This window comes from Rhinichthys klamathensis, unplaced genomic scaffold (assembly GCF_029890125.1).
Source record: "Rhinichthys klamathensis goyatoka isolate OS25496 unplaced genomic scaffold, OSU_Roscu_1.1 h1tg000037l_1, whole genome shotgun sequence".
NCBI lineage: Eukaryota > Metazoa > Chordata > Actinopteri > Cypriniformes > Leuciscidae > Rhinichthys > Rhinichthys klamathensis.
The window spans coordinates 1-21,203 of NW_026606585.1; the positions used below are offsets into that span (position 1 = coordinate 1).

The window sequence follows — 21,203 nt, forward strand, 5'->3', positions numbered from 1 at the left end:
CCAGTGTTCAAAACTAGCTTGCCGTAGCTCGATTCAAACCGGTAAGCTTGTAATAATGTTTTTAATTCCAGTGGTACTGGTGGATTTCTGCGGGAGATTCGAGCATGTCTTTGCGTCATTACGTCACATCTGTACACATAAAGAAGGAGTCTCGGCTAGTAGGCTATATTGCGAGTGAGGATGTTGGAGGTGGAGATTTATAGCCTTTTCTCACAGCACTTGATATAATTCAACTTATTAATTTGATGGCGGATCCAGAAAGGTTCAAATGACAATCACAGTGACAGCTAGAGATTCACCCGTTGTAAAATGCAAAAGACTTCGTACTAGTGGCTACAGAAAAGAAGAGACTGCAACCGGACCCATGCGAAAACAAGGATAAATATCGGAAGGGCTTTAAATGTGTCACGCAATGCTGATGTTGTTAACATTAACAATTTGAGAACAAAGTATAATTTGCACGGTTTGGCGTGATATGATAATCGATCGTTAGATTTAATCAGCGCGATTTACTGCAATGCTTTTTTCAGTTAGTTGGTCAGAAGAACAAAAGTGGATGTTACTTGTTCAGATGACATTTTCTGGTGAATATTATTATGTTGGTCATACTTCCAAAAAGTAGAATCTGTGATGCAAATGACAGTATCCACACCGGCGTGGTGACTGACAGCCGCACATTCTCCTCAAAACATTGGATTCATCCGCGCTGTGCCGGGCCGAGGCACAACTCGCGTAAAGTTGATAATTCCGCGAATGACTGCAATTGCAGATTTCGAACAGAGATGGCGACAAAGAGGAAAAACTGCAGACTGCAGCTTTAAAGAAATTAATACTTTTATTGAGAAAGGTCATTAATTTGACTTTTACATTGTCACAATTTTTTTTATTTCAAATAAACGCTGTTCTATTGGACTTTCTATTTATCAAAGAATCCTGATTGTTTTCCTTCTGATTACACAGCACAACCATTTTCAACAATGATAATAACAAGAAATGTTTCATGAGCATCAAATCAGCATATCAGAATGATTTCTGAAGGATCATGTGACCTTGAAGACTGGATTAATGATGATGAAAATTCAGCTTTGCCATCACAGATATCTTGAAATATAAATTAACACTAAAAATACAAAACAGTAATTTTACATTGTAATAATACTACAATAAAAAAACTAAATATTACTGGTTTACTGTATTTTTTTTATCAAATGTATGCATCCTTTGAGAGCATAATAGACTTTTCAAAAACAAAAATCCTACCAACCCAAAACTTGAATGGTAGTGTATGTACACACACAGATTAAATGGATTTCATAGAACACTAATATGAAACGGAGATCCTGGAATATGCTCATCTCCCCATTTCACTGCTAATATGTATTTCCCCCTTTCCTTTACGGCATAGTTGATCCTATACTGATGTCCGCCCATGTGAATGATCGACACCCGCTCGCAGGGGACAGTGGGGCCATGCATGCCGACAAAGAGAAGGTTTCGTCCTACAACACAAATGCAATTACACTCAGTTCTGAGAGAGAGACATTTCTTTTTCATTACTTAAGTGAAACAAGTTACTTAATATTCTAGCTAATGTCAAGCTGCACTCACCAGCTTTACTGCAGTCCACATAAAAAGTGTTTTTGCGTCCTAGAATGCCCTTACTCAGGCCTGGACCATGGCAGATGACTTTACTAGCGTTAGACAGGAAAACTGGCTCAGCACTGCTGTCAGATGATATGTTTATCTCCATCTCTGACAGAGAGGGTTCCTCGTAACTGTTACACATCTGATTATGATCTCCTGGCAGAATAGAAAGTACTGTCAGACCCTAAACACTCAAATATCTCCCATGCAAAATGGAAATTGTCTTCAAAAATTGCTAATTCATACCATAGCCTTTTTGTCCTTGTGTGAGACTCTTATCTGTGGCGGCACTGACAGACACAAGGAAGGGGCTTTCGGAAATATGCTCTTCATTAAACATGACTGAAACCTCATAGTCTCCTGCAGGAAAACACATTCTGTAAATGTGTCTATAAATAGGCCCTCCTCTTCCTCAGAAATTCATTAACCAATGTGTTGATGGATTATTTTTTTCTGCTGTCATCATTATGACTATGCAGTAAATGTTTTTGTAGCCTACCTAAAGGCCCATTCACACCAAGAACAATAACTATAAAGATAACTATAACTATATTAGCTGCTGTCCATACAAACTCACACACATCTGCCGCCAGAAAAAAAAGGATTGGAATGTGATTCCATTATATCATTCCTCTGTTGTTATAGTTGTGGAGTGGATGTTTCTATTGTTCCTAATGTTGGTAATGAAACAGTTGACGGTAGCCATTGATTTTTACAGAATAAAAAAATATGGATGTTAATGGCTACCATCAACTGTCTGATTTTCAACATTCTTCAAAATATCTTCTTTTGTGTTCAACAGAAGAAATAAATTCATACAGGTTTGGAACAACTTAATGGTGAGTAAATTATGACAATTTTCTTTTTTGGGTGAACTAACCCTTTAATACGTTATTATAATAGTTATCGTCCTTGATTTGAACAGGCCTTAAGTCTTAATATACTGAATAAAATACTATACTTACTTTTTAAAGATATTATATAAATATTAGATACTTTTTGTCATAGTATCACAAATTTATTTATTTTTAAATCATTTTAAATAATTCCAGATCCCTAATGACATCATTCTCCAGAAAGTCACATAATTGCAGTTGAAAAAATCAATAAATAAATAAAAATAATTTAGGTCGCAAGTAATTTGCATTGTAAAACCGGTAGTAGTAGCATTGGACTTGATGAATTCTGTTATATTTTGTGGTATTAGATGCATCTCACTGTAAAACATTTCATTCTCATTCCCAATAAAACGACACAAATCGGTATGATGATATCAAAACTTCAAAGATGGTCAAAAAATGATCACAACAGACAAGTTGACATTCTCATATGCAGGTGTCCTGTTAATTTTTCATTGTGTAAATAAAGTTATACATAATTAAAGTTTAAGTACCTGAGCTTGACCAGACATATTTTCTATGTCCAGACAATGTCCATAAAATGTTTTGAAATTTTACATACAGTATACTGCATAACAGCAATTACCCACCAGGCACTTGTGCCGTGTAGGACACATTGTAATAATCATCCAGCTGATCATCAAAGTGGAGCTTAATCTTTCCAGGACCCTCTACTGAGACAGACAGAGTTCCTGCGCCAGCCTCACGGGACCAAATATTAAAGTCAGCTGCAAAATTAAAATCAACACATACTTTTGATATGACTCACAATTGAATTAGCCAGCTGTGACAGTACAAAACAAAACACCTCGTGCTAACAAAAAACAGAAAGAGGGAAATATTAGTGGGATACCTGGAACACTTGCCAGAGCTGTCTGAAGGCCTTGTCCCCACACCTGGATCTTTTCACATCCTCCTTGTCCAAGTGGGCCGACGGTGTACTGGAGTGGGCAGCCAGGGATTGTCTGGCCTTGGTTCTTAATGGTCACATTATAAACTCCCATCTCTTTCGCTAGAAAGCTCACTGCATAGGCGTCACTGCCAGTAGCAACAATAACAGCCTCCCCTAGAGTTCCTGATGGTTCATGCACGTGTGCTGACAGAGCTTCAGTATCAGTACCTGTGATGAAAGGGAATGCGTTTGTTTACATCATTGGAAAGTTCTTGAGGAGTGAGATATAGTACCTGGATTAGTGAGATGTGCTATTCATCTAACCTGGGATTTTAAAGGCTAAGCTGCATTCACTCCCAATGCTGGCAATAGGAGACGCTTTCTGGTTGTAAGTGATGTTCTCTCTCATAAGTCCACGGTCTGATACCACAGCTGTAAAAGGACTCCCTGGTGAAGAGACATTAAATATTTATTATACTGAAGTGCAAGTAAAAACATTTCTCATCAATGTTGAAAACAGTATTTAAATTTTTGTGTACATTTTCTTTTCTTTTTTTTAGATTTATTTTTGCCGATTTTGGCGTTTATTATGAACGCCAGATAATATTACTCTGACCAGAGGAGAACTGGCCCCCCGACTGAGCCTGGTTTCTCCCAAGGTTTTTTTTCTCCATTTTGTCACCTGATGGAGTTTTGGTTCCTTGTCACTGTTGCCTTTTTCACTTTTTTCACCTTTGTTGCCATTGGCTTTTGGCTTGCTTAGTTGGGGACATTTAATTTAATTTAACTTAATTTAATATTCAACAATATAATTGATCTGCCTGCATTGACACCATTATATGATAACTGGGGGAGATCGGGAAAGTCGGGATTCGAACTCGGGAGTCGGGACGCCCGCAATGGCGCTATATGTTGGTGCGCTGCCCACGAGGCTATTGGCGCCGACATTACGTTAATTTTTTGTTCAGGATTTTTTTGAACAATAGAAAATAAAGCAGCATTTATTTAAAAAAATTTGTAACAATGTACTGTAAATGTCTTTACTGTCACTTTTGATCAATGTAATGCATCCTTGTGGAATAAAATAATTTTTTCATTGCATTATATATATAAAAAATATTATTAATAATCAGCTCTACAAACCTGGAATGTCCTCATCTGAAAATTTAACGGAGATTTTGTAGGCCCCAGCCTTGATTGGGTGGTACGATATATTGCAGGTTCCTTGCTCCATCTCTTCAGTGTGAACATCTACTTTACTGGGACCTTCAATTACAACCGTTAGCCCACCATATCCTGCAGGTTGCATAAAGTTCAGGAATATTTTTGTAAAACTTGTTTTTGATTACATATAAAGTTAGCACCATCATAACATACAATCCAAATCTCAACATGAGCCATAAATCAATTAATTTGGATTATATAGTCTCATACCTGCATCCCAAGTGTCCACCACAAATTCAGACATGCAGAAGGTGTGCCCTATATGCAAGCCTGGCCCGAAGGCCTTCACCTTGCTGGAATCTCCTATCTCTGCCTGACTGATGGAAAGAGAGATAGGGCTGTTGCTCACATGCTCACAGTCTTTCATGATGCTGACCAGATGCTCACCAGCCTCTCTGGGGATGAATGATACACCTGCATAACAAACAAAGTGCACCTCTGATGAAGTTTGACAGTGGCACTAAGGGGTCACCATGATTTTGCCAAGACATAGATGTTTGTTAATCCAGACATTTCTGTCTAAAAAATTTAGTTCTAACCGTAAACCCCATCTCTACCCCTAAAGCTAACCCTACCCATAACTTAAAATCATAGGGAAATGATAGGTGAATAACACTGATGTAGAATAACCTAACCATGGTTGTAAGCCTGAACTTGACCCTCAAATCTGATTGGTTGATTTGGAACATTGATCCAGGAACATGATGTACTTGGGGAAATCACTTTCCCCAGCACTAAGGATGTGGGCATGCGTGATTTATTTGATGTGGTCAAATGCTAAAACTTTTGTTTAGACTCATTAAAGGGTTAGTTCACCCAAAAATGAAATTTCTGTCATTAATTACTCACCCTCATGCAGTGGCGGATTGAAGGTTGAACCACTGTAGTCACATGGACTACTTTAACAATGTCTTTACTACCTTTCTGGGCCTTGAAAGTTGCAATGACGTTGCTGCCTATGGCTGGTTCAGAAACCTCTTGGATTTCATCAAAAATATCCTAATTTGTGTTCCGAAGATGAACAAAGGTCTTACGGGTTTGGAACAACATGAGGGTGAGTAATTAATGACAGAAATGTCATTTTTGGGCGAACTAACCCTTTAATGCTAGTCATTTTATTTTTCCCAACAGAAGCAGTGTGTACATTAATAGATGGCTCACCGAGATGGCTGTCAGGTTGTGTTTTCAGTAAGCAGGGTACATCATTGCCTGTGGGTGACATGATGCTGGCAGAGAGCTGGCTAATGTCTTCTTCAGTGATGCTAATGGTGAAGTCAACAGCACTGCCCAGATTTACCTGTGACGTTCTCACATTTCCATCTGTATTGGGTTTATAAAACCATCCATGCATTAATTTGCATTATAAAATTATTTACAAAAATGATGGTTGCATACCAGTAATTTTAGCCTTGAAAGGGCTGCCTCGGATAGGCATTTCATTATGTTGAACTTGGATCTCATAATCTCCAGGCTCAGTTGGGAGGTAGCTCACAGTACAAGTGCCATCTGCATTGTCCAAGCAGCGCACATCTGCCTCAGATGGACCCTGAATTGTGATGTCCAGTTCACCTGAACAAATAACAAATTACTGTAGGGTCCATAGAGTGTAACAGTTGGGTTCCTAAGTAAAAACTCGATTCATTTTCTCAGTAAGGAAATTGATTTTTAATGACAACTTTTAAATCTTTAAAGACAGACCTACTGGAAGCTATGAGGCTGAAGCCGTCAGTCTGCATTATTTTAAATTGATTTTAAAATAATCATGTTTAACAGCTGAATTTGTGGTGAAAAAATATATTACCCATGATGCCAAAAAAAAAAAAAAAAAAAAAAAAATCGGAGTCGTGACGAGCAAATCGTGCCAAAAGAGCTCTGCAGAGGGTGCCAAATCCCATGAAGCACCGTAATTGGCGTAATAGAGTCGGTCTCGCTATGCTGTCAAAATACTTAGTACATTTTAAGCTTTTTGCAAAATAAGTAGATCTATATAAATGTATGTTTCTATACATATAAATCAACAACATTAAATAAACAGTTTTATTTGGGGTCGCACTCACTAGAAATCGCGATCATGTTACATGTCCCCCTGTGGGTGTACAAAAATGTGCAGTGTCTGTTATTATGGAATCAGAAAACAAATCCTCACTCGAGGCTGAATCCTCCTGACAGATGGTGAACGTTGCTGTCTCATTTGCAATTCCATACATAAGGCCACATCCATAGGCCATCGTGCTCCGATTAGCACGACTATTTGCATAAAACTGCAGTGGAAGTACTGCAGGAAGAAGAAAGAATCATATTTAATCCATAGAGTTGCAATGTCAACAGTAAAACATTTCTATATTTGGTTTGATGAAGATCAAAAAGAAGAGGGACAAGTGAAAGTTTCTCATTCCAAGAGGATACGTGCAGTCTAACCTGGTAGATCGTTTCCGGTTGATTTAATAAGTAGTTGGTGAAGACCCTCTTCTAAAGGATCAAACTTTATAATGATGGTACCGTCTTTGTTATCAATCACGTCAGGCTGTGCTGTTTTTCTAGACGGTGTGATCACCTCACCTATGAATGCCATTAAAATAATGATGTGAGGATACGATCATTAAATTCAGCAAGTGAATTCAGAGCAACAGCTCACCTGTAATTTCACCTTCACTTATGTCTGATGACAGGACTATATCACAGGATATAAACCCAGCTTGATTAATGGCACCAAGAGGAATTACATTTCTGCCCTCAACCTGATGAGCAATAATGAAGATGGTGAAGACATTCAAGGTATGACATGTCTCAAGGACTTGAGACATTATTAAATGGACTGAAATTAACCTTGAAGAAACATCACACATTCATACCTGGTTTTGAAAACCTATGTGACCGCTTGAAGCGTGCAAGGAGGATGACTGGGGACTATAATTCCTGTCACAATTAATCAAGGGATAAATCGAGCACAAATTAGTGAATAATGAATTGGATACTGAGAGGGACTGATTAATGCATATGGTTTAGATAGAGACTGGAATGTAATTGCTATTTTACCTTTGAAAATCCTCCTCACTGGGATTTCTGGCTGCTGAGGAATGAGAGTCTTCAGTGGAGGGTGTGTGTGTTGCTGCATAGGCCCTGTTCTCATTATTTAACACTTCAACCAGATCTCTAGTGCCTAAGGAATCAATACCACAACAAACAAGGTTTCTTTTAAATTCTGCTCAATATTTGATGACTTCCAAACAGATAGATACAGATCTATAATCAGGTCCTCACCATCAGCTTTCAACATGTCAGTCTCTGGGGCCTCATCAGTGTTGCAGCAAGCTGTGAAAGTTTGAGGGATTTGAGCACAGACATCTTCCTTTAATTGTTTACTACAAACCTCAGTATTTATTCCATGCTCATCATCACTAGCAGAGTGAGGCAGGACATGAAACCTCAATGGACTGAAAAACAAATAGTATGAATGAAATCATGAATATATGAATGACTTATACTGTCACAAGTATTATACTTAAAAAAAAAAATATATATATATATATATATATCATTAATAATAATAAGAGTTTTGCATTATTATCATTAACATTATCATTAATAATAATAAATAACATTATCATTAATAATAATAAAAATATGTAAAAAATGTACAATGTACTACATTTAAATATAGAAAATGAAAGAAATAAACATTGTCATCATCAATAATATACATTATTTATATTATTAAAATGTTACCACAATAATAGTATTTACAAAAAGCTATTACTATTATTCATTTTAACTACACACAATTTTTATATATATATATATATATATATATATATATATATATGTATATACACACACACATATATATTTACCATTATAAATACTACTATTATTTCATTTTTAATATTTTAAAAAAAACTATTCTTACTTGCAATATGAATCATCATCAGCATATTTGACAATTAAAGAATGAAGACCTTCTATGGTGGGAGAATATTTCACAGAGTAAGTCCCATCTGGGTTTTCTTTGACCTCAGTCAGTTCAGTCTTTCCTGTAGATATGAAGCTTTGTCAATTACACAGGATACAGCCATAGAAATCTGAAACGCCTTTCAAAAGAAGCTGGTCCTCACCAATGGGGGTGATCATCAGCACACACTCAGGGGGCTTCCCAGATTTACTACAGTTGATTTTGAATGACTGAGGAATTTGAGCACAAATCTTTGGTCCTGTATTTTCAACAGTCAAGTCTGTCTGGAACTCAGAGAGGCTATGAAACAAATAAAGCACCAAATGTTTATCTTTCTCTCTAGAAAGAATAAAATGTATTTATTTTAGGCCGTACTGTCATGTACAATAAATAGACTCAAATACACTTTCATACCTTCTAAAAGTCTCTTCACTGGTGTATTTGTGCACCACAGAATTTTTCAAATTTGGTGCGCAAGCCATCTCACAAGTTCTGTCCCTGTTGCCCATCACATCTGTGGAGAGTTTGATTGAGCCTCCATGTAAAAAACCCATGTGACTGTCTGATTACCCTAGCAAACACAGCCATGCGAATGTCAAAATGGCAATATATCAAAAACGTGGTTCTGACCATTAGCTTTCACCATGGTGACAGTCTCTGGTGCAACACTGTAGCAGTTGGCGGATGTTTGAGGAGCCGTAGTATTGACTCTTCCCTCCTGACTCGAAGGTTCCTCTTTATTTAAGACATCTTCATCCCTTCTACCAGAGTAAAACCTGTGAAGACTGAAAGAGCACGATATAAGAACCTGAGGACATCCATGTATTGAGTGGCTTCACACTAACATCTTATTTATCTGCTGCTTTACCTTCTGAAGGAATCATCATTGGTATATTTGACCATAATCGAGTGAGATCCTTCAACAGAAGGGGAGTACGCCACTAAGTACGTTCCATCTCCATTGTCTTTTGCACTTAATAGCATTATTTTGCCTGCAAAGTGAAACAGTTAGTCAAATTCTATTGTTTAAAATGACAAACAAAACATCCTCTCCATTACATTCTCACCATCAGGTGTAACAACAGCTACAGTCTCTGGCGGCTCTCCGGTGCAACTGCCATCAATTGTGAAGGTTTGAGGAGTGTTTACACACACTTGTGCGTCTAAATCCAATCCAAAAACTGGAGTCCCATTCCTCAAGCCTTGGCCTCCATGATGCTTATATTTAGAATCAGGCATAGGCAGCACTCGAAACTTGAAAGGACTGTAAATTAACAACATGCGTCAAATTACATGTCAGTTGAAGGTGGATCTGCTGAGTCCCATCTCTATGTGACATGACCTATGCATTTAATCAATATTTCATACCTATAAATGCAATGCTCATACCTGCCAAAAGAAGCATCTTTAGTATATTTGACCATCAAAGAATGAAGTCCTTCCATTGAAGGGGTGTAGTTCACGGTGTATGTCCAATCGCCATTATCTCTGACCTCAAATACCTCAGTCAAGCCTGTATTTAATGATGAATAAGATGTGAAACTGTAAGATGTGTAACTGAAATATGACATTAGTAGTTGTGATCTAATATAATATTTAGTGTAATACCATCTGGTGTCATTATTGCAACAAGCTGTGGAACTTTTTTTGTGGAGGTGGAGTCGACAGTAAATGTTTGAGGATGCCAGGCACACATTCCTGATGTCAGACCTAGACATGCTACATTAACCTGAGCTGTATCATCTATCGGCAACACTTGAAAACTGAATTGTCTGTAAAAAAATAATAATAATATAAACTATATTTTCAACCAAAAACAATTTAATTTAAAATAAAAAAAACAAAACAAGACACTTGACTTGGAATTAACTTAACACATCTGCTAAGCAAATAAATATAACTTATTTCTCACCTATTAAAAGTCTCCTCACTAGTGAATTTCACTGTTAATAAATGACAGCCATCCATGGTGGGCAAATGGGCAACGCTATAAGTGCCATCTCCCCTTTTTTTCAGCTCCAGGAGCTCCATGGACCCTACAGTGCAAACATTCACAGCATCTCAGAGATAGAGATTTGTCCAATGATTGCAAATAGAAGTGTTTTAATTTTACTTTGTGCTCACCATCAGGTCTCACCACAGCAACAGTCTCAGGTGCTTCTCCACTGCTATTGCAGCCAATCGTAAACATTTGGGAAGTTCTACTACAGATTCTACCTTTAAAACCTGGAACAATAATCTCTTCCATATTCACAGCATGAGCTGAGGGAAGCTCAACATCACAGTCACAATTAGTCAGAGCTTGGAACTGGATGGGACTATGATAAAAAAAAAAAGGTAAAGAATAGTTACAATCCGCTTTTCAAAGGTACTCTGCTTCCAAGGCATCCAGATAATTTGCTTTACTTTGCTTTAAAAGATTGTCTAACCTGCTGCTTTTATAAGGACTCTGGGGATCTATGAGAGACTCTCCGTCTTCCATTGATGGAGTTGGACTCATTGTGTAAATCCCATATCCACTGTATTTGATCCCTGTCATTTCAGTACCTACGCCAATTAAAATAATGTGCAGACATGTCTTGGACATAAAAAAAAGCTAAATATAAAATTGACCTACCTTGAGAGACAGTATTTGTAGATAAACAAAGCCCTGACTGCAGACAGACTCCAGAATCTGCAGAAACATCCTCTACTGATGCAATAAATGGACTTCCTGTTGAATACAAACAGCAGTCGTGTAAAACATCATCATTGTTATTATTTATTTATTTATATAAACAAAGAAAATTTCAGAGCTATGTCAGCAGCACAGCTACTTTCATTGTGACAACAAAGTGAATAACTAAAGTCATACAATTATTTAAAAATTATATAAAGACATTTAATATTAATACAAGACAAAAATTCTAAAATACATTCAAGTGACACTTTTGTAAATAGTGTCAGTTAAATCTATCTATGAATAAAAAGTAGTTATTTGTGATTCAATGCCATATCATGGCAAAATCAATAGTATTTCAATAAAAAATATGATTATCATTATTTTATATTATTATTATCATCATAATAATATCATTTCAATACATTGTTTTTAAGACAAAATTGTTAAATTATTGTAAACAATCAATATACAAAAACATGCATATATAACAATAACAACAAAAGTAATAACAATTATATAGAATCTGGTACAATTTAATGTACAATAAAATTTTTAAAATTATTCCAGGATAAATCTTTTTAAAAATGTCCATTAATATATTTTCTGAATAAAAACATTGTCTAATATCATTTAAAATGGGCTTTCTATTAAAATATGTTTACACTCAAGAAATTTACACAAATCACAAACCGGTTTCTCTTATCCTTTCAATAAATATAAATGAGTGAGTCTTGAGTGACCGATCTGACATCTCGTATACAACCTGGTCATATCTATTTTCAAAATAATAACAATGACTAACTCCTTGATTTAGTACTGGATTCACATCATTTAGTTTGTTATACATGCATTCATTCCATTACTTTCGCCATTTATTGTAAATGTACAGATTCAATATGGGTTTAACATCAGATGCGGGTATCAATGAATAAAAGACATTATTTTCATTCAAAACAATGCAGTACAGTAAAATATGTTTAACAGTTGGAGTTTGACAATGCAGATGTGATGGTAGTTCTTCACCTTTCAATAAATAATCATGTGTAAATCTTAATTTTGACCTAGGTGCCCTAGTAAAAACAACTTGATTACACCCATATCTAAAAAAAAAAAAAAAAAAAAAAAAAAAAAAAAAAAAACCTTCTTATACTAGGATTTATTTAATATCATTGAAGTAAATATAATAAAATAAAGGGGGAAATAACAATTGTTTCTCATAATTTAAAGCTTACCTGGAATGCTTTTCTCTCCAGAGGTAATGGTGATCTTATATTCACCAGGCACTGAAGGAGTATATTCCACATCATACATGCCTTCACCGTTGTCTTCGCATGTCACATGACACTCAGATGCACCCTCCACTGTTATGCCCAGATCATCAACTGAAGATCTGCTGAGAAAGAGAAACATTATGGATCAAATGTGCTTGTCAAAAAATGTTTTCTCTGAATGCGTACCTAAAATTAACTACTACCTTACCTGGCGTTTACACTAAACATATTAGCACGTCCAGTGAGGCCCTTTCGGAGACCCAAACCATTTGCAACAACTTGACATGTGTCAGCTTCCCTTCCACCAACCACAATGCCTCCTGAAAAGGCAGAATGGATGAGAAGACAAACTCATAACAAACAAACACAATCCGAATGCAAACTATTCGTCATGTCAAAAACATTAGGATTCTCCTTTTACCTTGCCTGCTCACTTTTACATGGCTTTTGTAGACCTTTGGACCCACAATGACTTTAGCGGGGAAGTTGGGCACCACCTTTCCTCCATATTTCAGAAGCAGCGTATATACGCCTCCAGTTAGAGGCACATAAACAGCCGTGAAGGTGCCATCTTCATTCTCCTTCACTTCAGTTTGGACAATGACTCCCGAGTCAGAGACAGCATGCACAGATAGATCTCCAGATCCTGCCATTGCACAGTCTATATTTACAATGCAAGGTTCTCCGACTTTCCCCTGTAGCAGACCAGGACCTGTTACCAAAACTTTAGATGGGTCAATCGGTTTCTGGATATCAGCCTGGAATGGAGAGCCAGTTATGTGAGAGTTGTCGAAAAGGACATTTATTTTGTACATTCCATGCTCTGTGGGGAGGTAAAACACTGTACAAGTGCCATCTTGATTGTCCAGACATTTTAGTGTAACTTCACAGGGTCCTTCCACTCTTATGGCAAGGCGTCCACTGCCTGCGCTGCTTGTGTCAATGATAAACTCTGCCTGTTCTCCAAGAACACCTTCTTTTAGGCCTGGACCACAAGCCCTTACCTGAAGAAACGAACAACATCTGACTGTACTGTTCTTTCAGGTTGATGCACAGAAATTGTACTACTCAATACCTTTGTGGCGTCGCCTGGGTTGTTTGACGGGCTGAATACATTCATAACAAGTTCTCCATGACTACCAGGCCCTGCATTGTCTGGAAAGTCTTCATCAAGGTCCATCTCTTCATCTTCACACAATCAGATAACATCAAATCAAAAATGTCTAGGACATGAATAACACTATTTCAGAATTAAAGTTATGTTTTAATAGTATTAATTTTAACTGGAATAGTTCAAAACAAAAATTCTATCATTATTTACTCACCCTTATGTCATTCCAAACAGAAAAACCACATTCATTTCCAATGTTTTCCACATGTGATCACATGGGAACTGTTCCAAAACCAAATTTTTCCCATGTGCAGACAATGTGTTTCACATGTATATCGAAATGCAAGTAATCTCTTAAATCAAATATGGCACTTATGATGCAGTTAGGTCTAACAAAAGTCTTTGGTTGCTCCCAATTGTGAACTGATTAAATGCATGTTATAACCCAACAGGTAAATATGTAAAGTAAACTGATCAATCTGACTAAACAGCTCAATTCATATGGATTAGTTTTACAATCTCTTCTAGCGCTCAATGGAGGGACAGAAAGTGCTCAAATTTCATCAAAAAGATCTTAAAAAGAAGATAAATGAAAGTCTTACGGGTTTGGAACGACATGAGAGTGAGTAATTAATGAAAGAATTTTCATTTTTGGGTGAACTATCCCTTTAAATATATCAATGTATCAATTATAGTTATTTTAACTACATATTCACAAAGAATTAAAAAAATATCTATTTATCTGTCAATTTGAACTGTCATTTACATTATTTATGAATTGATTCCTTCATTTCCCTTTTTTTTTTAATAATAATTATTTAACTGTCACACCTAGTCACCTAGTCTAGTAAAAGTACTGTGTGAAGATTCTTCAAACATTTTCCTTTTGCATTCTACTGAAAAAATACCACCATACAGTCTGGAATAAGATGATGAGTAAATGATTTTTGGAAGAACTCTTCATTTAAACTTACCAGAGTAATACATTTCTGATCCATCTGGTTTAAACCAGACTGGGCTACATGGTGTAATCTTAATCCTGCGAGGTGTCACCTGAAACAGTAATGACACAGCGTCACATTTCATACAAAATCTTACAGCATCACAATCATAGGCGTCCGAAGCGCTGAAGATATTTTAATGCTCATAGGCTCATTTCTTAATGTATGTTTTTTAACATTTGATTTTTAGTAAGCATAGTTTCATTCCCTCTTGACAGAGGGAATCCCAGCACCAATAGACTAATAAACATCCCATTACATTCCTGTGAGCTCTGGCTGCTGCGCCAAGCAGCTGTACATCATCACTAGACAGGTTTAAAGCCATTGTGAGATGAAATGGAATTTCAATAAGGCAATAGATGCTGAAACATGAATGCAACATGATGGAAAACAAATTGAGAAAATGAGTTCTCTACCTTCATCAGACCATGTAAATGAAATGCACAACATCTAATGGTCATTCTAATGCATGTTCACATATTGCATAATCATTGAATTCTAAAGACCATATTTACTGCTGTCTATTAAGATCAATATATACACTCACAATGAAAGGACTGCCAGGAACCATGACTCCACCCCAAGACACAGCAATGGTATGTTTGGAGAGAGACGAAGGGATGTAGGAGCAGACAAAGACACCAGACTGTTCAGAGGCAACACTAACATCTACACATTCTCCATCTGCTCTCTGTGAAGAAGTCAAACCACTCTGAAAATTAAAAGTGCTTTTAAATTTAATAAAAATTAGGGCTGTCAAATGATTAATCGTGATTAATCACATCCAAAATAAAAGTTTTTGTTTACATAATATATGTGGGTGCACTGTGTATAATTATTTTATATATATATATATATATATATAAATACACACACATGCTTGTATATATTTAAGAAATATTTTCATGTATATACTGTATATAGATTTATATATAATTTATATTATATATAAATATAAATATTTTATATATAAATAATATTTTTTTCTTAAATATACATGCATGTGTGTGTATTTATATATATACAAAATAATAAACACAAACTTTTATTTTGGATGTGATAATCATTTGACAGCCCTAATAAAAATACATGTCATTGTATTATTAGTACCTGAGCATAAACTTTTAATTCTCCTTCACCAGCTTGCCTGGTATCTACAGTGAACTGGGTTTGGAGGTTCACTACGCACCCAGTTTGGGAAACACCTGGTCCTTCTACTTTCACCTGAAACCCGACATGCATACCTTATGAAATAATTTCACATCAAATGAAAATATGTCCTTCAAAAAAATGGATCTCTCTGAAAAGAGAAAGGGCTCTCACACTGAACACATGTCAGCATAAACGGATTAATAGGAGAGAATTTACCTTTTCAGGGTGGGAGTCTTTTCTTTTATGTCTGATGGAAGCCATGAAGGGACTGTCCTGGATTTCTTCATCATCACACATTAAGTGTACAGCATACTCACCGGCCTCAGTCGGCCAGAACCGCACAAGCCAGGAGCCATCATTTTGGTCATCACATGTGATCTTTGCCTGAGATGGACCTTCAATGGCAAAACCTTGGAAAGATAATTGGTGAAAAGTGATTTAATTATAAAATATAATAATATAATATGTATATAGTGTGATAATATGTATAAGGTGTATAGTACATTTAATTTTCATAGCTATACCATATTTTAGTAATACGATATCTGTGAAAAGGGATAATTATAAGATAAAATAAAAAATTAAAACAATATAAGTAATGTAATGTATTTTAATTGATAAGCTATGACATTTTTTTTAATACGCAATACATTTCTAAATTAACATCCACTCACCCAGCATGCCAGAGTCCACACCAACAGATTCCACCAAGAAATCAGCTGACAAGCCCACAGTCCCTCCCTCTAGTCCTGGTCCCCATGCTCGAATCTTCTGTGGACCAGCTTCTGAACCAACATGGACTTTAAATGGGCTGTAATAGAGAAACATTAACATTTTATTTCAATAATATGCTTTTCTATGTTGAACTTGTGTAAATGAGAGCTAACCTCTTGGCAATGTGCTGACCAACCCAGGTGATGTCCACTGTGTGATCTCCTTTAGCAGTGGGTGTATATTCAAAGGTATATACACCTTCAAGTGCATCCTTCTGTCTGACAGACACTGCTTTGCCACCTGACAGAAAGGGGTGACATTTCATTTAGACCACAAAGGGGCTACATAATTGTGTATCTTTATATAGATTGTGGGGAGTTTATGTACTCACTGGAGTCTTTAATAAGGACCTCCAGATTACCAGGCCCAGCTTTGCAGGTGTCCACTTTAAATTCGGCCAGCTGACCTACTCTCATGCCTTTGGACTGCAATCCCCGTCCTGTGGCACGACAGGCTTTGGGTTTTGGCACTAAAAAAAAGAAAAATAATAATAATAGAAAATACATTTTTTAAAAAGGTGATACATAAGAGGGTGATGCAAATAGACCCAAGCCATTAAAGGCCATCAAGGTTGTACACTTTATGAAAATAACTGGATTTGGGAAAGAGACACATAACATGTCAAAGGACATGTTTTGTTTTTTAAATCAGCATCAAGGTATTGACTGTAGGTTTGAGGACGCAGGTGCTGCTTTTATTGAGACCAACAACAGCACTAATGCATGTGTGATACTGCTTTTTTACAACAGTTCAATAAAGTTAATATTGAGTAACTTACAATTTAGACACAATATTTCTAATATTCTTTTGCTCCACCAACGAAAAAAAAATCGCAACAAAGCCAAATCAGAATTTAGAATGATAACTGGGCCATTCTACAGAATTGGTGCAAACTGCTGTCCGACAACCAAAAAACACATTTAAAAAGCAGATCCTTCTTTTAACTGCACTATTACTAGAAATGTGTACCTTGGATATTATACAATTTGCATACATACAAAATTTGTGGAAAAAGACACCTTTTTTCAATACGTTTCCAATTCTGACTTTGAACCAATTCTGTAGAATGGCCCAACTATAGTAATAACTATATTAGCATCCACACCAATGGAAAACAACATTCGGTTGCACTGCACTTGTTTGAGCTCTTTAAAGTTGGGTGGATTATTATTGGCTGTTCATCAACTGATGAAAAATTTCATCCAACAATATTGTTTCCCTGTGTTGTTATTGTTATGGCTGTGGTGTGGACTTCCAAATTGTCATAGAATTAAAACAATCATCAAAATGTAGTTTATATCATCATTGATGTGAATGGGGCTTTAAACATTATGCATTTGAACTAAAGTAGTGGCGTTCGTTATTGAATGAATAAGTGTTTTCGAACAAATCCTTTAAACTAATTATTTAAATATTATAAAGACAGTAAAGACAGTAAATTGTCACCTACTGGCATATTAATGCAACCTGCAGAAAGTCTTCTAGTCAACAAAATGTTTTAATAAAAAAGTTCTCATCAAATTATCATCATGATCATCTTTTATCTCGTCTTCGTTATAATTGAGGACATCAAAAAAACTAAACTGCAGGGGTTTTATAAAGGGCCAAACCTTTCTTTGGCTTGAGTGGGGCTCCAGGTTTCAGCCTGGCTTTGGGGAAAAGTGAGAGGTATGTCATCACTGACTGCTCATCCACGGCTGGATCAAGAATCTCCTCTGGGGCTATGAGCTTAATAAATTTAATAAAACAAAATAATAATTTAAAAAAAATGTCAATTGAGGACAACAGAATCCCTAAGGAGGTTATCAAAATGTATGTCTATTCTGGTTGAACTCACCTGTGGAACTCCAAGCCAGTCATCTGCTTGCTGCATGGCTTCTTTAGTGTTACTCACCCGATGCACTGCATCCCAGCTCTCCCAGTCAGGACACAAGCCTGTGGAAGCACAAACAATCATTTGTTAAGATGAAAACCTCTGGCAAAAAAAAAAAAAAAAACTTTCCCCCTTTCAACACGTGAGGAGTTAAAGAAGACTATTTAAGAAACTTTTTATACCTGGTGCCAGTCCATCCACTAATGCACCGAGAGCCTTGCCATCCTGCCAGTCCAGGCTGAAGTTAGTGATTGGCAGTTCAGGGACTTTGTTTTGGATCCATCCCAGAAGCCTTATCTCTGGAGTCAGTTTGGAGACAGAATCGTTTGCCTCATCCTCCCACGCCAGGGTGGAGATGGAGTAATGCTGAATCAAGGTCCAAACTAGACCCAGGATCAGCTTCAAATTCCCATCCACTATGGCTTTGCTGTCTGCATGGAGACAGTGAAGGTGTGTGTCTACTTGTTCCTTCAAGATGGAGACCTTCTCTTGGTAACATAAGTTGGTGTATTAAAAAAAAAAACCTTAAATAACTTTTGTAAGTCAGCCACTACATTCAAATAAGAGAGTTCAACTGGGAACATTGTTCCGGTCCAGCTTACAGCTAATTGACTGAAGTGCCATCTCCAATTTGACAAACAGTCAAAGTAACTTTTAGTAACTCTTTGACTCAAGGCCTTCCCTCCCTAATTAGGGAAGGGGCCACAGGAATTCATAGGAAAAACAAGTTTTAGTGTCAGTGTGGGAGCAGCAATTCAGTTGTATTACAACATCTTGACTTTGCTGGTGACCTTCTTGAGAAATGAAATCGTTATATAGATACAATAAACAGTTTAGTTTGAGTTTTCATCATTTTGAATAGTTAAAATTTTTATGCTTTAATTTATTCTTATTTTAGCTTTAGTTTGAGTCATTTTAGTACATCATCTTAGACTTGTTTTATTTCAGTTAGTTGCTAAATCAAGTTCTTCATCTAATATTTATTTTATTTCAGATTTATTTCAATTAACGAAAACAATTTTAACAGTTTTAGTCAACCATAATAACCCTAAATCACATCATAAATGATGAAGGAAATTAAAAAATGGTGAATGTTTTAAGCAATACTTTACTGTAATCAAATAAATACCTGATGTTAACCGATATGGTTTAATAGCCTCGGTTTCTGTCAGCCAGAAACATTGTTAATAGCATAAAGACAATTATATTTAATATTTAGAGTAATTGGTATAATTAGAGGCGAATTATGATTTGCTCTAATTACTACATGGTTTTAATTTAAGGAGAGTATAAGGTGATAATTTCACCGTAGCTATGTTTATCTGTGCTATAAGCACTTTAGTTTTTTACTCATATACATATATATACACATACACATGTATATATAAAGTATAATAAATTAAATAGTATGGCACAGTGCCAATAGTGTTTCTGCTTATATAAAACAAACTTGATCATAAGTCTTTCATAACATTCCAACTCATCTTTATTCTTATTTAATTGGTAGCTATATAAAATATTTACTTCTTGACATTCCTCACATTGCGAATTTTATCTAAACAATATTCAGAAACAAGATCTTTACAATGTTGTTCAAGTGCCTTGACATCTCAAGAAAACTAATACTGTAGATCTTTGCAAACGCCTTGGTTCGAAAGACTTCAGGCAGGTTGTAACTTACCTATAGACACCAACTTAACCTTTTCATGATCCAAAAACTCCAGAGCCACCGAAACGTTGTCTAGCTTGAGCTGTCTGAAGGTGGGTCGCGTGTGGTACTTTCTAAACATCCTCTTATGGCTCAGGACCTCCAGCAGCGAGATAAGGACAAGGCCATCGCTCAGATCAAACTTAAGATCGCTGATCTGCAGCTCCACAGACCTCAGGTGTTCATTGCACCAGCGTGTGAAGGTGTTCTTCTGTATCTTTTTCCACGGGGCGTCATCTGCCAGGTTGATTGCAGCTGCAGTAACACTATCTTTAAAGTCACCCATCGCTCCCTCTGATCAGTGTGGAGTCAGAAACCTTTTATACCAAACTAAGAAGCAGCATGAAGCTTTCATGTAGCTTTGCTGGTGGTGGGAGTGCCTTACAACCCCTCATTCTGGCCCATAATTATTATCATACAGCACCTCTGAGAGCTGTTTTTACTCTGACATTAACTGTGTCATCATGCCGCAGCCCTGCATCGTGCAAAGGAATAATAAAAACAGATTCTAGTTACATCAGTGCTTGAAGAATGCATTTACTCGGAAGACAGAGGTCAGAAACAGGATCCTCAGGCCTGGGGAATTCAGCTAATTCCCACCTGCAGCCAGATGAAGGTCTGACATCACTGTTGCTGATAACCTTATCGCTGGTGACGTTACACTTCATTTACTCCAGAATAAACTGAGCATATTATAGCCAGAGCTCTTTTGATCGGGGCACGTCCTCATATTTCCCATGCGGCATTGAGGAGGGATGACTCATTGGGGCGGACTGCATTACACCATGGAAGCGTGTGCCTTTGGCTGCAGGTTTATGATAAGAATTGGTTATACGGCCATCATTTAGTGGGGGTGCGTTTATGTGCCCAGGGTGTTTTTTTTGTGTGTGTGTGTACTCGAAATCTTAACAATAAGGTTCTTAGGTATCCATTTCACAATTTGATTCGATTCTGAGTCACAAGCTCTTAATTTGATTCATTTCAGTTATGAATGTCCACGTTGTTTACATACTCTTACACAAAGTAATATAAGACTAGAATTG

The 21,203-nt window shown here is 36.5% G+C and overlaps 1 protein-coding gene across 3 annotated transcripts; it reads right to left on the reverse strand.

Moving 5' to 3' along the window:
- Positions 1–1,311: 1,311 nt before the first annotated feature.
- flnb (filamin B, beta (actin binding protein 278)) lies at positions 1,312–20,969 on the reverse strand. Of its 3 annotated transcripts, none has more exons than XM_056246385.1 (43): positions 20,134–20,969; positions 18,635–18,883; positions 18,417–18,514; positions 18,190–18,307; positions 16,911–17,048; positions 16,693–16,819; positions 16,480–16,616; positions 16,022–16,215; positions 15,764–15,877; positions 15,201–15,344; positions 14,627–14,705; positions 13,617–13,729; positions 12,963–13,545; positions 12,750–12,861; positions 12,503–12,660; positions 11,226–11,321; positions 11,038–11,140; positions 10,733–10,926; positions 10,521–10,644; positions 10,217–10,380; positions 9,998–10,121; positions 9,676–9,872; positions 9,477–9,600; positions 9,239–9,393; positions 9,023–9,122; positions 8,772–8,908; positions 8,567–8,690; positions 7,921–8,093; positions 7,696–7,819; positions 7,512–7,575; positions 7,295–7,397; positions 7,078–7,218; positions 6,806–6,934; positions 6,055–6,228; positions 5,821–5,979; positions 4,870–5,073; positions 4,579–4,731; positions 3,760–3,882; positions 3,397–3,663; positions 3,134–3,271; positions 1,891–2,004; positions 1,609–1,797; positions 1,312–1,499 (listed from the first exon to the last, which is right to left on the reverse strand). In XM_056246385.1, exons 1-43 carry the CDS (start codon positions 20,444–20,446, stop codon positions 1,312–1,314), a joined length of 6,762 nt encoding a protein of 2,253 aa, XP_056102360.1. In that variant the 5' UTR covers positions 20,447–20,969. The 3 variants fall into 3 exon arrangements, with proteins under 3 accessions (XP_056102360.1, XP_056102359.1, XP_056102361.1); XM_056246384.1 differs by having other exon boundaries at positions 11,038–11,155; XM_056246386.1 differs by lacking the exons at positions 1,609–1,797; positions 1,891–2,004 and having other exon boundaries at positions 11,038–11,155.
- Positions 20,970–21,203: the final 234 nt, after the last annotated feature.

Coding starts and splice junctions, on each gene's coding strand:
- flnb (XM_056246384.1), bottom strand. CDS start 20,446: ATGGGTGACTTTAAAGATAGTGTTACTGCAGCTGCAATCAACCTGGCA. Junction 10,645..10,732: donor TGCTGTGGTGAGACCTGATG/GTGAGCACAAAG, acceptor TTTGCACTGTAG/GGTCCATGGAGCTCCTGGAG. Junction 6,935..7,077: donor AACCGGAAACGATCTACCAG/GTTAGACTGCAC, acceptor TTCTTCCTGCAG/TACTTCCACTGCAGTTTTAT.